This window comes from Oncorhynchus keta, chromosome 11 (genome assembly GCF_023373465.1).
Source record: "Oncorhynchus keta strain PuntledgeMale-10-30-2019 chromosome 11, Oket_V2, whole genome shotgun sequence".
Taxonomy (NCBI): Eukaryota; Metazoa; Chordata; class Actinopteri; order Salmoniformes; family Salmonidae; genus Oncorhynchus; species Oncorhynchus keta.
Genome location: NC_068431.1, coordinates 9,902,007 through 9,919,175, shown reverse-complemented (window position 1 = coordinate 9,919,175; position 17,169 = coordinate 9,902,007). Strand labels below are relative to the sequence as shown.

The 17,169-nt window shown below is 43.3% G+C and overlaps 1 protein-coding gene across 2 annotated transcripts; it reads right to left on the bottom strand.

Moving 5' to 3' along the window:
* Positions 1 to 218: 218 nt before the first annotated feature.
* LOC118389770 (cyclin-J-like) lies at positions 219 to 15,678 on the bottom strand. Of its 2 annotated transcripts, none has more exons than XM_035779616.2 (6): positions 15,097 to 15,235; positions 14,518 to 14,619; positions 6,659 to 6,869; positions 4,744 to 5,043; positions 4,450 to 4,609; positions 219 to 4,143 (listed from the first exon to the last, which is right to left on the bottom strand). In XM_035779616.2, the coding sequence occupies exons 2-6, from the start codon at positions 14,584 to 14,586 to the stop codon at positions 3,657 to 3,659; spliced, it is 1,227 nt and encodes a 408-aa protein (XP_035635509.1). In that variant the 5' UTR covers positions 14,587 to 14,619; positions 15,097 to 15,235; the 3' UTR covers positions 219 to 3,656. The 2 variants fall into 2 exon arrangements, with proteins under 2 accessions (XP_035635509.1, XP_035635508.1); XM_035779615.2 differs by lacking the exon at positions 15,097 to 15,235 and adding an exon at positions 15,257 to 15,678 and having other exon boundaries at positions 220 to 4,143.
* Between the last annotated feature and the right edge of the window lie 1,491 nt (positions 15,679 to 17,169).

Here is a 17,169-nt window from a genome sequence, read left to right as displayed (position 1 = left end):
GACCGGGGTGAGGTTACTGATCTAGAGGGTGGAGCTAATTGGTAGAGCCCCCTCCTCTCACTCCATGGAAGACCTTTTCATGTGCAATGAGTTGAGACATTCATATTAAACTATTCCCCTTGGGGTATGCTAATCGACTTCAGAGAGGCTTGCGATACCTCTAGCTACGGATATTCTCAACAAAGACCAAAAACAAAGGGTGGAGGAACGATACTGCCAGACTGGATTTATTTTGGGGTTTTATTTGCACCTCATTTGACAGAGTAAACACTCTTTTTTGATTCCCTTCCCCGATGTGCTTCTCCTGCTGTAATCATTGTACCATCGAAGTAGATGTAGTCGGGCCACTTGGATTTCAAGTGTTGAGGCTACGAGGTGGTTACGATGTACAACCTTTTCATTTAAAGGTAAAGAAATCCACTGTCTTCAAGCAGTTAAAAACACAAGTACTAATAAACATTAACGAAAAATCAAATAAAATAACCTTTAAAACATTAGATGGCGGTGTGATTGAAAGTAGTCTTATCTCAAATGACCAACCGTTAGGCTACAGATCACACAAGATACAGTACATTGGTCTTTGATGGTGCATTGAACTCATCTATTCTAACAAAACACAGTAAAAAAATTTATGAAAAAACAAGATAAAAATGTACGGTACATCAAATATAAATGTACAAACATTTGGTCTAATGATAAAACAAGCGCTGCACTATATATTGAGGTAGGACAAAGTTAAGGTACGCAGAAGAATGGTTTTGTTATCTGAGACCCACTAAACTAGAGGCCTGTGGGTCCTTCGTGCCATTTGTCAACAGTAGTGGAAGCAGACAGACATTGTGGTCAGGATGTGATCAGTGGAAAATATTTAATACTCTATAAAAACAAAAACGTCTCACCCCATCAAGCCTGGGACACGGACACTGGACCCACGTGTCCTTGGCTAAATGGTAACAGCATGTCTGGCCTGCCTGGACTTAGACGTCACTAAATGACAGCGCCATGACTCACCATACAAACGTCGCGTTCACATGCTAGTCGGGATTGGGAAACTCTGACATTTCCCACTTGCTAACTGGTTGTAGTTATACACGTGCAGAAATGTCAAGAGTTCCCTTATTCCGACTAGCATGTGAACGCGGCAATATTCCATGTAAGCTTCAAAGAAAAAAGTAAAACTTTGTTATTTTTTACTTCTGTTCTTCAATTGTCGGAGATATTCCTACTGACATTCAATGGGTCGTATCCAAGGTAACCAATAATCACAAAACATCTTATGGTCAACTATATTTTTACTCATTTTATAGAATCTGGTGTTTGGTGGCAACTCCATCCATCTGACCCAGCAAGGTGAATTTTCCAGCAGGTTTGTTGTAATAACACGACAACCCTGGAGAGTGACCAAGGTAGGACATCAGTAGTTGTATGTGCTAATCAAAGTTTATTGGTCACATTCACACAGATTTGTAGATGTTACCGTGGGTGCAGCGTGATACTCGTGTTTCTATCTCCAACAGAGCAGTAATACAGAACATAGATGATGGATGCTACAAGATATCCCGTGCAGCGTGATACTCGTGTTTCTATCTCCAACAGAGCAGTAATACAGAACATAGATGCTACAAGATATCCTGTGCAGCGTGATGCTCGTGTTTCTATCTCCAACAGAGCAGTAATACAGAACATAGATGCTACAAGATATCCTGTGCAGCGTGATGCTCGTGTTTCTATCTCCAACAGAGCAGTAATACAGAACATAGATGCTACAAGATATCCTGTGCAGCGTGATGCTCGTGTTTCTATCTCCAACAGAGCAGTAATACAGAACATAGATGATGGATGCTACAAGATATCCTGTGCAGCGTGATACTCGTGTTTCTATCTCCAACAGAGCAGTAATACAGAACATAGATGCTACAAGATATCCTGTGCAGCGTGATGCTCGTGTTTCTATCTCCAACAGAGCAGTAATACAGAACATAGATGCTACAAGATATCCTGTGCAGCGTGATGCTCGTGTTTCTATCTCCAACAGAGCAGTAATACAGAACATAGATGATGGATGCTACAAGATATCCTGTGCAGCGTGATACTCGTGTTTCTATCTCCAACAGAGCAGTAATACAGAACATAGATGCTACAAGATATCCTGTGCAGCGTGATGCTCGTGTTTCTATCTCCAACAGAGCAGTAATACAGAACATAGATGCTACAAGATATCCTGTGCAGCGTGATGCTCGTGTTTCTATCTCCAACAGAGCAGTAATACAGAACATAGATGATGGATGCTACAAGATATCCTGTGCAGCGTGATACTCGTGTTTCTATCTCCAACAGAGCAGTAATACAGAACATAGATGATGGATGCTACAAGATATCCCGTGCAGCAACATTTTCATGGCTTCATTAACTGCTCAAGGTGTTTGTGACAATGAGAGCAGCAGAAGCCGTTCCAGAGAGGGCTGTGTGACTGGCATGGGTTTCAGTCAAAGACACACATATTAAATGGTACCAGGCAGGTACCCCCCCGGAGACTAGCTAGTAAAGTATCACTTCCTCCCCTGTGGTTTGATTTGCTGAGAGGACAGATGTGTCTGTTCCTCTGGACATCATGGCTCCATGCCTGCAGAGGCACCAGAACAGAAAAACAAGACTGAGTCTTCTCCCGAGTGGTACAGCGGTCTAAGGCACTGCATTTCAGTGCCAGAGGCATCACTACAGTCCCTGGTTCGAATCCAGGCTGTATCACATCCGGCCGTCCCATAGGGCGGCGCACAATTGGCGCAGCTTCGTCCGGGGGTAGGCCGTCATTGTAAATAAGAATTTGCTCTTAACTGACTTGCCTAATTAAATAAAAGGTTAAATAAAACAGCAGCCAAGGACAAAGAATATATCAGAAATCTCAGTGAGACATCTCTCCAACAACACACACGTCTTTAACCAGTACAAGTTAAACATTAAAACATGAATTAATTGACACAGCTGTGTCAACCCCCCCCCCCCAAGTAATCCGTCAAGCACCCTGATATATGGTATTGTTCATGTAAACCAGTGGTCCTCCAACCTCTCCTCAGGGACCCCCAGCCGTTCCAGGCATTTTATTTATTCTAGAGCTAACACCTGATTCAACTTGTCAACTAATCCTCAAGCCCTTGAATAGGTAAATCAGGGGAGCTAGTTCAGAGCTACAACAAAATAGTGAAATGTCTGGCGGTCCCTGAGGAGAGGTTTGAGAACCACGGATGTAAACAATACCAAGGACAGACCACTTGCATGATCATAAAGCCATCGTTTTGTCAGCAGCATTGAAAGATAGTAGTATAAAAAAAAACAGATGTCCCACATTGAGAGAAATGGTGTGGAAGCAGGGGCTCCACACAACCACTGTTCATATCAGAATCACAGTGGTCAAACCAGCCTCACAGTCTCTCAGTATAGATCAAGCAGTCGTGTGAAAGGAACAGAACATACTGTATGTAAACACCTCATCACAAATATTGTGTCACTTCAAATAGTTAGGACCTTTGTTAGGTCAATGCTTTTGGTTTGCTTCGTCCTTGTTGGATGAGGTCAGGACAGGTGGAGGAGGACAGGGAGGCAGGACAGGTGGAGGACACTGACTGACCCAGGTTCAGTTCATCCTCCCTCTCCTGGCGTCACCTGTCGAAGCAGTCTGCTGTGAAGGCGTGATGGGAGCCCAGGTAGCCTCCCCCATAGGACAGGCCGAGACAGTGACGGGGCTCTGCAGCAAGGACCACTTGCATGGAGATGGGTCCCTGGAGGGGCAGGGAGGAGCCCAGTCCTGAGGTCAGGCTGGGGAAAGGGGGGAAGGTTCCCTGAGAAACCGAGCCTGAGAGGAGCCCTGTCTGGTGGGACTGGAGGTAGTCCCGAGACCCAATAGGGCCCAGAGCCTGGGACTCACCTAGCATGTGCATCTGGGAAACGGAAGTGGAGTGCTGGGTGAGGTGCTGCTGGTAGCCGCCTGTCTGGAAGAGCATCTGCTGGGAGCCAGAAGAGGGTTGCATCAGGGTGGAGCAGGAGACTGTGGAGGGTGAGGGATGGGCCTGGGGTTGGAGAGGGCTCTGGACAGATGAAGAGTTGGACTTGGATTTGTTGGCCTGTTTCACATCGTTATCATGGGCACTACAGGGAGGAAAAGAGTGCAAATCATTACTTGACGACCTTTAGCTGATGGACATAAACATCAATATACAGAGGAAATAACTACGGGTCAATGGTATTGACAGTATGAGAAAGCTGTAGAATATTAACCTTGCATTAACCCACCACAACATGAAGGAAAAGTGCATACATGGGAACAACACAACACAAACATAAAAACTGCTGACTTTCAGGCCGACGATAAACGAAGTCTAGGCAGATGGCCGTCAGCTTGGTTTGTGGTCAGATTAATGTGGGTGTGCAGCACGTTATGTAAAGCAGTATTACAGCAGCATCAGCTTTATGCACTGGGTGAGGTGGTCCCAGGAGTATCCGGTGAGCAGGCGGAGGACGGTGGTCCAGCTGGGGGTGATCTGGAGACAGATGCGGGACGCCGCGATGCAAGCTGCCGTCACCTGGGACGGCCGGAAGCCCAGGAAGGCATGGTCTGGGACACACAGACACTGACCATCAGTTACATTTACTCAGCAACGGATGGCCCCACTAAAGAGGAAATCTGTCTTGCCCATTAAACCACCCACTGCTGTCACTATGAACTTCCACTCCTAATCTCCTCCTCACCTTGCAGTGAGACTTCCAGGAAGTAGTGTGTGTATTTGTCCATGAAGGCTCTGGTCTTGTTGAGGGAGGAGAGAGGCCAGCCGTTGTGCAGGTCTCCGTCCTGTACAGCAGCATGGAGGTAGTAGTCTATGAAGTGTGCAGGCGTGGGCATACACAGGTTCCAGCCAAACGTCTCTAAGAGAAGCAGCTCCATCTTGACCAGATCCTTCTTGGTCAGTGACAGGTTCAGACTACACATGAAGCCCAGAGAGTTGAGCTGCTCCAGCTTTGGCACACAGTCCTCCTTCTCCTCAAACTTACCTGGATGGGAAACAGTGTTATTGTGAGTCAAAAATCAAACACATGTTATGGGTCGTGTGAGAAAATACTGAATGTGCTCAAAAGACTGCTTATAAGATGCATCATTCATAACACACACACCTCCATCTTCCCTTTCACTGGTCACAGCGAAATCCTCATCATGCATATCCCCCTAGAGTCAGATGCTCTAACAATGCAGAAGCCCTGACCTCTGGAGACCAGTCCTGGGCACTCAGGGAGAGGCCCTTTCAACAGATCAATGGAGGGTATGTGTGTTTGAGAAGGGGGCAAATAATTACCCCACTTTTCATTTTTTTAAGTCATTAAATATTCATGCATATATTCACCCCAGCAACATTCACTGAAAAGGCCCAGCAGTACTTATTAACACTTTTCTGTTAGCAAAATCATCCCTGCAGCCCTTCCTCTCTCAGAGAGGTGCAGGGGTAATCATTGTTCCACACCAGAAGGCAGAAACAGCCCTAAACAATGAGACCTCTCAATCTAAAACACTAATGTTGTCAATGTCCACGGCAACCCTGTCCATGGCAACCCTGTCCACGGCAACCGTTCCGTTAGTCAGGCCTACATCTATTCTCTAGAAGTCACCATTGTGATTGTTCTGTTCAACAACTTTAATTACTACGCAGGCCAGGGTTGTGGGTAACGCAGGCCAGGGTTGTGGGTAACGCAGGCCAGGGTTGTGGGTAACGCAGGCCAGGGTTGTGGGTAACGCAGGCCAGGGTTGTGGGTAACGCAGGCCAGGGTTGTGGGTAACGCAGGCCAGGGTTGTGGGTAACGCAGGCCAGGGTTGTGGGTAACGCAGGCCAGGGTTGTGGGTAACGCAGGCCAGGGTTGTGGGTAACGCAGGCCAGGGTTGTGGGTAACGCAGGCCAGGGTTGTGGGTAACGCAGGCCAGGGTTGTGGGTAACGCAGGCCAGGGTTGTGGGTAACGCAGGCCAGGGTTGTGGGTAACGCAGGCCAGGGTTGTGGGTAACGCAGGCCAGGGTTGTGGGTAACGGCCAGGCCTACTTGTGGGTAACGCAGGCCAGGGTTGTTAACGCAGGCCAGGGTTGTGGGTAACGCAGGCCAGGGTTGTGAGGCCAGGGTTGTGGGTAGGTTGTGGGTAACGGGCCAGGGTTGTGGTAACGCAGGCCAGGGTTGTGGGTAACGCAGGCCAAGGTTGTGGGTAACGCAGGCCAAGGTTGAGGGTAACGCAGGCCAGGGTTGTGGGTAACGCAGGCCAGGGTTGTGGGTAACGCAGGCCTACTGGTTTTTACATGTGATAGGTTCCCTTGGTGACTGACAGAGGTCTGGGGGAGGCAGAGGCTCTTACACACTAAACACAGCGCCTCAGACTAACCACGCAGTCAACAGGCTTGCTCCACTATCCCCACTTTACTTTTTCACATCAATTATGATTCAAAAACATATATACAGGTGTAGTTGAAAATGCAACTTTCTGTACAAGAACAAACAACATACATCTATCTGTCCTTGTAAAGGAAGGACATTATAAGTGAAGTACTTCAGTCACTATGAGATGACATGTTCTAGAGGGTCGTCTCACTGCTGCTCCGTCTTTACCGGATCGACTGTGTTGCCGTTTACTTACTGGCTAGGAGGAGACAGGAGAGGGCGATGACGTAGAGCTGGCGGACTGCCACGTCGTAGTGGTCCATAAACAAGTCCAGGAAGTAGACGGCCAGGTGGCGAGCCACTGGGCACAGCTGGTAGCGGTTACTGAGGACAGCCAGCAGGTCAGCAAAGTAACGCCGCATCCTGATCTGAGGAGAGTGGGCCTTGTAGGTAGGCAACTTCAGCTCCTGAGGAGAGGAGACAAGACAAATGAGAGAGAGCTCTCACAGTCTCACGTCAGATTTAGACATTCGTCCATGTTTCTCAAACGTCAAATTTCAAATTTGTTTCAAACATCAAATTTCAAAGTGTTTAAGGTTAGGCATTAACTCCACATTGTTAAGGTTAAGTTTAGGCATTAAATCTGAACATTTAAAGGCAAAGGTTTGGGATAGGCTTGATAGGCTTAAAAACAAACCATTTTTTTTTTTTTAAACTTTCTTTCGCTGGATTCAAACATACAACCTTTGGAATCAGAAGCAGCCCAACCATCATCCCTTTCCACAAAGCCCTGGCAAAACCACAACCTACTGGAAGGTAACAGAGCTCACTGTTGCCCCCTAGTGGCCGGTTTCCACTTCATCTCCAGACGTCCCCAGACACGGACAGACGTCAAATTCTGACTTGTATCACAGGTGACCTTAAGAGCATGTGCCAAGGCTCCACTGACAAGAAATTGCAACCCATTCTGGACCATGGGCCTAAAAGATAACTCAATATATTATGAATTGGTTTTATATTTTTTTGGAACTAAGCGACTTGTTTCTCCCATGCCTTCCAGACCCGTCGCCAGCTATAAAACTCTTCACGAAAATGGTTAACATTAATGTTGGAGGGAAAAAAATAACCCACTAACCTTTAAATATGTTATGGTTCATTTAAAAATATGCATCCCACAGACATCCATGTGAACAACGTATCCTAATTCAGACCTGGAATTTTTTTAAATTTTTTTATTTTACCTTTATTTAACCAGTTAAGAACAAATTCTTATTTTCAATGACGGCCTGGGAACAGTGGGTTAACTGCCTGTTCAGGGGCAGAACGACAGACCTTGTCAGCTCGGGGGTTTGAACTCGCAACCTTCCGGTTACTAGTCCAACGCTCTAACCACTAGGCTACGCTGCTGCCCCATTGACATCTCTATTTAATTCTGTGTCTGGCAAGGTCCCTGTTGCTAGGCAAAGGCAGACACCGAGGATCCAACTCTTCCAGACATCTCTCCCATCTATACGTAGCTCATATTCAAGAAGTCTGCTGTGGGAACCAGGGAGTCTCCCATGGTTATGCAAGCCCAGCCAGCCAGGCCACATGTCTCACAGCCATCTGTCTCCCTGGGGGTGAGGGAGGGGGCTTGGGCCTGACCCTCTGAACACAGCCTTTTGTAGAGCACGGCTTTAATTTAGGGAACTCTACAGCTGTTTCTTGATCAGCTGAAAGCATGGTCTTGATATTCTGCAACAAGCAGATCCAATTGGGTCAACGTTCTCCTATCTTCTAGGGTTGAGCGTTATTTGAGGAGACCTCTTCTACGATATGCTAATTCAAATAGCATATCGTAGAATATGCTAATTCAGATATCCGATATCAATTGTTTTGCACCATTAATGACTAGATAATTCTAGACTGTGAAATTTGTCATCTTATTTACAATATTATAGTCACATTCTCAATAATCTTAGTATGTAATATTAGTTCTGATATTTCTTAATTTTTATTTTGGGAGATTTGTGTGTATTGGTAGGTATTACTGCACTGTTGGAGCTAGAAACATAAGCATTTCGCTGCACCTGCGATGTTCACGCTACCAATAAAATATGATTTGTATGCCGAAGAAACAAGGCCTAATTAATACATGTAGATCCATTTTTCAACAAGTTGACACATCCTAACTGATAAAACTGCACTGTTTTTATTCATAAAAATAAAATGAAATGTTATTTGTCACATGCGCCGAATACAACCTTAGTGAAATGCTTACTTACAAGCCCTTAACCAACAATGAATGTAAGGGGGGATACCTGGTCAGTTGTCCAACTGAATGAAAGGGGGGATACCTGGTCAGTTGTCCAGCTGAATGTAAGGGGGGATACCTGGTCAGTTGTACAACTGAATGTAAGGGGGGATACCTGGTCAGTTGTCCAGCTGAATGAAAGGGGGGATACCTGGTCAGTTGTACAACTGAATGTAAGGGGGGATACCTGGTCAGTTGTCCAGCTGAATGTAAGGGGGGATACCTGGTCAGTTGTCCAGCTGAATGTAAGGGGGGATACCTGGTCAGTTGTCCAGCTGAATGAAAGGGGGGATACCTGGTCAGTTGTCCAACTGAATGAAAGGGGGGATACCTGGTCAGTTGTACAGCTGAATGAAAGGGGGTACCTGGTCAGTTGTCCAACTGAATGAAAGGGGGGATACCTGGTCAGTTGTACAGCTGAATGAAAGGGGGGATACCTGGTCAGTTGTCCAACTGAATGAAAGGGGGGATACCTGGTCAGTTGTCCAACTGAATGAAAGGGGGGATACCTGGTCAGTTGTCCAACTGAATGAAAGGGGGGATACCTGGTCAGTTGTACAGCTGAGGGAAAGGGGGGATACCTGGTCAGTTGTCCAACTGAATGAAAGGAGGGATACCTGGTCAGTTGTCCAACTGAATGAAAGGGGGGATACCTGGTCAGTTGTACAGCTGAGGGAAAGGGGGATACCTGGTCAGTTGTCCAACTGAATGAAAGGGGGATACCTGGTCAGTTGTACAGCTGAGGGAAAGGGGGGATACCTGGTCAGTTGTCCAACTGAATGAAAGGGGGGATACCTGGTCAGTTGTACAGCTGAGGGAAAGGGGGGATACCTGGTCAGTTGTCCAACTGAATGAAAGGGGGGATACCTGGTCAGTTGTACAGCTGAGGGAAAGGGGGGATACCTGGTCAGTTGTCCAACTGAATGAAAGGGGGGATACCTGGTCAGTTGTCCAACTGAATGAAAGGGGGATACCTGGTCAGTTGTCCAACTGAATGAAAGGGGGGATACCTGGTCAGTTGTACAGCTGAGGGAAAGGGGGGATACCTGGTCAGTTGTACAACTGAATGAAAGGGGGGATACCTGGTCAGTTGTCCAACTGAATGAAAGGGGGGATACCTGGTCAGTTGTCCAACTGAATGAAAGGGGGATACCTGGTCAGTTGTCCAACTGAATGAAAGGGGGATACCTGGTCAGTTGTCCAACTGAATGAAAGGGGGGGATACCTGGTCAGTTGTCCAACTGAATGAAAGGGGGGGATACCTGGTCAGTTGTCCAACTGACTGAAAGGGGGATACCTGGTCAGTTGTCCAACTGAATGAAAGGGGGGGATACCTGGTCAGTTGTCCAACTGAATGAAAGGGGGGATACCTGGTCAGTTGTACAGCTGAGGGAAAGGGGGGATACCTGGTCAGTTGTCCAACTGAATGAAAGGGGGGATACCTGGTCAGTTGTCCAACTGAATGAAAGGGGGATACCTGGTCAGTTGTCCAACTGAATGAAAGGGGCGATACCTAGTCAGTTGTCCAACTGAATGAAAGGGGGGATACCTGGTCAGTTGTCCAACTAAATTAAAGGGGGGATACCTAGTCAGTTATACAACTAAATGTATTCAACTGAAATGTGTCTTCTGTATTTAACCCAACCCCTCTGAATCAGAGAGGTGCGGGGGGCTGCCTTAAATCAATATCCACGCCATATATCGTCAATGTCACATATTACGATATATCGTCAATGTCACATATTACGATATATCGTCAATGTCACATATTACGATATATCGTCAATGTCACATATTACGATATATCGTCAATGTCACATATTACGATATATCGTCAATGTCACATATTACGATATATCGTCAATGTCACATATTACGATATATCGTCAATGTCACATATTACGATATATCGTCAATGTCACATATTACGATATATCGTCAATGTCACATATTACGATATATCGTCAATGTCACATATTACGATATATCGTCAATATTACGTCAATGTCATATTACGATATATCGTCAATGTCACATATTACGATATATCGTCAATGTCACATATTACGATATATCAATGTCAATGTCACATATTACGATATATCGTCAATGTCACATATTACGATATATCGTCAATATTACGTCACATATTACGATATATCGTCAATGTCACATATTACGATATATCCTCAATGTCACATATTACGATATATCGTCAATGTCAATGTCATATTACGATATATCGTCAATGTCACATATTACGATATATCCTCAATGTCACATATTACGATATATCCTCAATGTCACATATTACGATATATCCTCAATGTCACATATTACGATATATCCTCAATGTCACATATCCTCAATGTCACATATTACGATATATCCTCAATGTCACATATTACGATATATCCTCAATGTCACATATTACGATATATCCTCAATGTCACATATTACGATATATCCTCAATGTCACATATTACGATATATCCTCAATGTCACATATTACGATATATCCTCAATGTCACATATTACGATATATCCTCAATGTCACATATTACGATATATCCTCAATGTCACATATTACGATATATCCTCAATGTCACATATTACGATATATCCTCAATGTCACATATTACGATATAGCCTCAATGTCACATATTACGATATAGCCTCAATGTCACATATTACGATATAGCCTCAATGTCACATATTACGATATAGCCTCAATGTCACATATTACGATATATCCTCAATGTCACATATTACGATATATCCTCAATGTCACATATTACGATATATCCTCAATGTCACATATTACGATATATCCTCAATGTCACATATTACGATATATCCTCAATGTCACATATTATCCTCAATGATATATCCTCAATGTCACATATTACGATATATCCTCAATGTCACATATTACGATATATCCTCAATGTCACATATTACGATATATCCTCAATGTCACATATTACGATATATCCTCAATGTCACATATTACGATATATCCTCAATGTCACATATTACGATATATCCTCAATGTCACATATTACGATATATCGTCAATGTCACATATTACGATATATCGTCAATGTCACATATTACGATATATCGTCAATGTCACATATTACGATATATCGTCAATGTCACATATTACGATATATCGTCAATGTCACATATTACGATATATCGTCAATGTCACATATTACGATATATCGTCAATGTCACATATTACGATATATCGTCAATGTCACATATTACGATATATCGTCAATGTCACATATTACGATATATCGTCAATGTCACATATTACGATATATCGTCAATGTCACATATTACGATATATCGTCAATGTCACATATTACGATATATCCTCAATGTCACATATTACGATATATCGTCAATGTCACATATTACGATATATCCTCAATGTCACATATTACGATATATCGTCAATGTCACATATTACGATATATCCTCAATGTCACATATTACGATATATCCTCAATGTCACATATTACGATATATCCTCAATGTCACATATTACGATATATCCTCAATGTCACATATTACGATATATCCTCAATGTCACATATTACGATATATCCTCAATGTCACATATTACGATATATCCTCAATGTCATATATTACGATATATCCTCAATGTCATATATTACGATATATCCTCAATGTCATATATTACGATATATCCTCAATGTCACATATTACGATATATCCTCAATGTCATATATTACGATATATCCTCAATGTCATATATTACGATATATCCTCAATGTCATATATTACGATATATCCTCAATGTCATATATTACGATATATCCTCAATGTCATATATTACGATATATCCTCAATGTCATATATTACGATATTGGATTTATTGTGATATCGGCACAACCCTATTCTGAAATGCAGTTCAAAATTGGGTCAACATTCTCCTGTGCAAGATTGTCAGTATTTCATTTTCCCCCGGGGGCAGTGGGGTGATACGACTTTGAAAGATTCTGAAGGGTTTGATGACATCACACTTACAGGAAACTCTTGTGAAATGGAATGCATTAATGAATTGTTCCTTCAACATCGCTAATATTATTGTTCCACTTTCAATTTCAATTGTTTTACTTCAACCTTGTGAACTGTATTATCGTGAAAATGCAATTAACAAGTGCAGCAACAAACTAGGCATTCAACCTGGCATCAGTAAACGGTGGCTTTTTACACAGAGAAGCTCTATTAATACATTCAACAACCTTTGGTGAGCACGGAGGACACAGGTAGAGAGGCCTCCATAGCAACGGTCTGTGGGAAAGAATGGCTTGTGCAATTTATCATACTGTTACCCTGGAGATGCATCAAAGCTCTCATGAAAAAACATTCTTGTGAAAAAAAGGCACCTGGGTTTAGCTCTAATGCAACCATTTGCTAAAATATTTATTCCATGAAGCCTGTCAAATTCTACTTCTGAATAGCTGCTGATAAAAATCAGATCTCGCCAGTAGTTGCCAGCTTGTAAATGGTTTCAAACTAGAACAAGGACGGTGAAAAGTGTAAACATCAAAGCTCTGGAGATTGCATTTCTTCACGATGACCAAGTAATGTCAGCATAAAGTCACACATCACTTCAGCCCCTTTATCTGTCGTTGCACTTCAGCCCCATTATCTGGCTACTGGGTAACAGGCAGGACAAGAGGAACTTCAGATCAAACCAGGGGCGCAACTTTGGTTTTAGAAGTTGGGGTTGGGGGACATAATTATTTTTAATCCAGTCAGTTAAACACTCCAAACAGCCTACTCGACGTTCGGAGGCGTCCGCATGGTCCTAAAGCACACTGTTGCCTCATTTTGTATCACACAAAAAAAAATGCAATTTCAGAATGTGGACGTCCCCAGTGAAAGATGCGCCCCTGGATCTAACAATGTTGAGTCTTTGGCAAGAGAGCAATATCCTAAATTAGCATAAAAGCAAACGCTCCACATATAGCCAAAAAGCTTCCACTTCCACAAGCAGCTCCTACAGGAAGTGGGCATGATATACAGCCGTGCCATAAACAGGAGACAAACACAAACAGCCAGACAGAGCCAACAGGCTGAGTAGAGTGGTCAGGTCCTCAGTGCTCTCTAATCCAGTCAACACAGACAATTACAGTCTGTCCTGAATGAACCCCCTCCACCCATTAACCCACTTCACAGATCTTCTCTCAGCTCAGCTGGCTGCATCGGCTCATTTGGACAGCATTTTGCACACAATAGCGCGGCCAATTTGACTAATTACAATTTAAGATGACTGATCGATACATCTCTATTTGAAGCCGTCTTTGGTTTTATTATTGTTCACGACCATTAAGTGTCAATCCCTGATAGGTCGTGGAAATCCTGAACTACAACATATAATGATACCATGGGTCAGATAAACGCATCTCTTGGTCTTATTGAAATACATAAAATGGCTGCGTTTAGACAGTCAGCGCAAATCTGATCTTTTTTTTCCCAGATCTGATGTGAAAAGATCTGGGATGCCTGTCTAAACACAGCCAATTGTAAGCAAGGCTGTGATAGAGTTTCTGCTAACCAGACAGGGAAACTACCTCAAGCCTTATGGTTTAGACCCAAGCTTCAGGAGGGGCATGTGACATTTCACACCTCAGCATCAAAGACAGTAAGTAGTACAGGAATAGATTAACTCACTACTGGCAAATAAAATACACACACGTCATTTTCTGATGGTATTTGTGAAATTCAACTAAGCACCATGTTTTCTGTGGATAAAAACGATCAGAGAATGAGACATTCACCTTTATTCGTAGAGACTGGTGGATGTCTGCAGCGAGTTGGCACGTCCACCACTGCTCCTCCCGCTCCATCTTGTCAGTGGTGAGTTGTGGCCACTGTCCACCCTGAACGAAACGTCAAACAGTGCGGCAGAAACACATTAGATACCTGTCCGATCTACATTAATTATATCATCAAGGCAAACTGACAGGTTTCACTTGAATTGTTGTATGATTTTATGTGTTATGGTATCCAAATCATTTGGATTTGCAACAAAATAATGCACTCAAACTGACTAACGTTACTCATATTTTGTTCAGTTGTTTTTATTAAGTAGGGTAGCCAGCCTAGTGTGCCCTACTTGTATGTGCGCACTCATTGATTTCAGATACTATAGCGTATTGCTTACTGTACAACAGTTTATTACACTTAGGTAAATTAAAAAAATATGTAAGCTAGCCTACAGCACAGAAATGTATTTTTTTTTTAAGCGAGCACCTCACATTCACCATCTGTATTGCACAAGGCATGCTCATGTTCGGATACATTGTTTATATTCGTGCTTATAAATTGTAACTAATCTACCACGCGTGGCAACTCACCTCGCCACACTAGAAAGTTATGGTGACCAATCGGACATTTCTGAGAATTGTTCTACACATGACTGTACCACAGTGCATACTGGAAAGAGGTTGGAATAGTGACAACGTGCAAAGCTAGTCACATGTTGGACTTGTAGGCTAGTATCCACTAAAATGTTACCTTTCAACCTGCTTTTACCACTGCAACACGCCGGAGTCCCGACCCCTTTGTTTCAGACCAGCAGCATTCTGATTCAAATCTTCGCCGACAGTTACCCTACACCTTTAACAACATTAAAAATAACAGCGAAATAATCAACTCCTAGTCTAATCGTCACAGATCCATGAACTCAAACCCAAAGACTGGTATGTTGAGTTTGAATTCTCTATTTTTTCGACGCCCCTCTTCATTCGCCCCCTGTGATGTGTTGCCGTCAACTCAATGGAACCTGGTCAGACAAACACACGCGGTTCTCCCTGTTGGTACCGTGGAGAAAATCTTGAATGGGGAGGGTTTTGACAGCGCCCCCAGACAGCATTCAACTAAAAGCAACTTCTGGTGGATATTCTATGTAACGTCTATATTATAGATGTACATTATTACAGGATTTGAACTACGTGTTTTATATCCTGGGAAGATCAGGGCAGGCCTATTTGAAATGACAGCATTAAGGCTATTGAGTTTGACAGATGCATGTTGGTGGTGCAGGTTGTATAGGCCTTCTGGACAAACTCCTAAAATGAATACTTAAAAATAATAATATATAGGCGATATTTTGTGAACTAGAGAAATGATTAAAACCATGTGTCAATTACAATCAGATCCAGCATGTAGAACAATGGCATTAACCACAGTGTGATCCTGATGCCATCTCTCTGTTTGACCAACAGGTGGCACATGAACTCAACTGCAACATGTTTGCCATGGACAGTTGTGTAAAGTACTTAATTAAGTAAAAATAATTAATTTAAAGTACTACTTAAGTCGTTATTTTGGGGTATCTGTACTTTATTTTTCTATATATTTGTGTCCACTTAGTGAACTTTTACTTCACTACATTCCTAAAGAAAATAATATATTTTTTACTCCATACATTTTCCCTGACACCCAAAAGTACTCGTTACATTTTGAATGGCTAGCAGGACAGGAAAATGGTCCAATTCATACACTTATCAAGAGAAAATCCCTGTTCATCCCTACTGCCTCTGATCTGGCAGACACAGAAAACATCCCTGGTCATCCCTACTGCCTCTGGTGTCACTACAGTCCCTGGTTCGAATCCAGGCTGTATCACATCCCACCGTGATTGGGAGTCCCGTGGGGCGGCGCACAATTGGCCCAGCATCGTCCGGGTTTGGCTGGGACAGGCCGTCATTGTAAATAAGAATTTGTTCGTAACTGACTTGCCTAGTTAGACAAACAAATAAATACATACTAAGGTATCTTTACTTTTACTCAAGTATGACAATTGGGTACTCTTTCCACCACTGGCCATGTATGCATTTTTGTCAGCCTGGACCATAGAGAATGATAGAGTACTCCAGTGTCCGAAATAACTTATTAGCATGTGCAGTGCCGTTGAGGGCTTCCACCATTTTAATGTAGTCCAACTTCATTGGCTGATCCTTCCTGGTGACCCTGTGGGAGTCATGTCCAACCGAGTCATCAGTCATTTGTGAATAAGAAAATTGAATACTTTAAAATGGAGATAGACTCAATTATAGTTTCAAAATCTCCCTGACCCAGTCTGTAATGCCTACATGTTTCAAGCAAATGACCATAGTCCTTGTGCCCAAGAACGCCAAGGTAACCTGTTTAAATGAATATCGCCCTGTAGCATTCACATCTGTAGCCATGAAATGCTTTGAAAGGCTGGTCATGTCTCACATCAACACCATCATCCCAGACACCCTGGACCCACTCCAATTCGCATACCGTCCCAACAGATGACGCAATCTCTATTGCACTCAGTGCCCGTTCCCACCTAGACAAAAGGAACACCTATGTAAGCATACTGGTCATCGACTACAGCTCAGCGTTCTACACCATAGTGCCCTTCAAGTTCATCACTAACCTAAGGACCCTGGGACCGA

Excerpts from the sequence above, each read along its gene's own strand:
- LOC118389770 (XM_035779615.2), bottom strand. The coding sequence starts at position 14,586 with ATGGAGCGGGAGGAGCAGTGGTGGACGTGCCAACTCGCTGCAGACATC. Across the intron at positions 6,870-14,517 it reads ACCAGTCTCTACGAATAAAG|GAGCTGAAGTTGCCTACCTA; the intron begins GTGAATGTCTCA and ends TCCTCTCCTCAG. Across the intron at positions 4,610-4,743 it reads CCTGGAAGTCTCACTGCAAG|ACCATGCCTTCCTGGGCTTC; the intron begins GTGAGGAGGAGA and ends TGTGTGTCCCAG.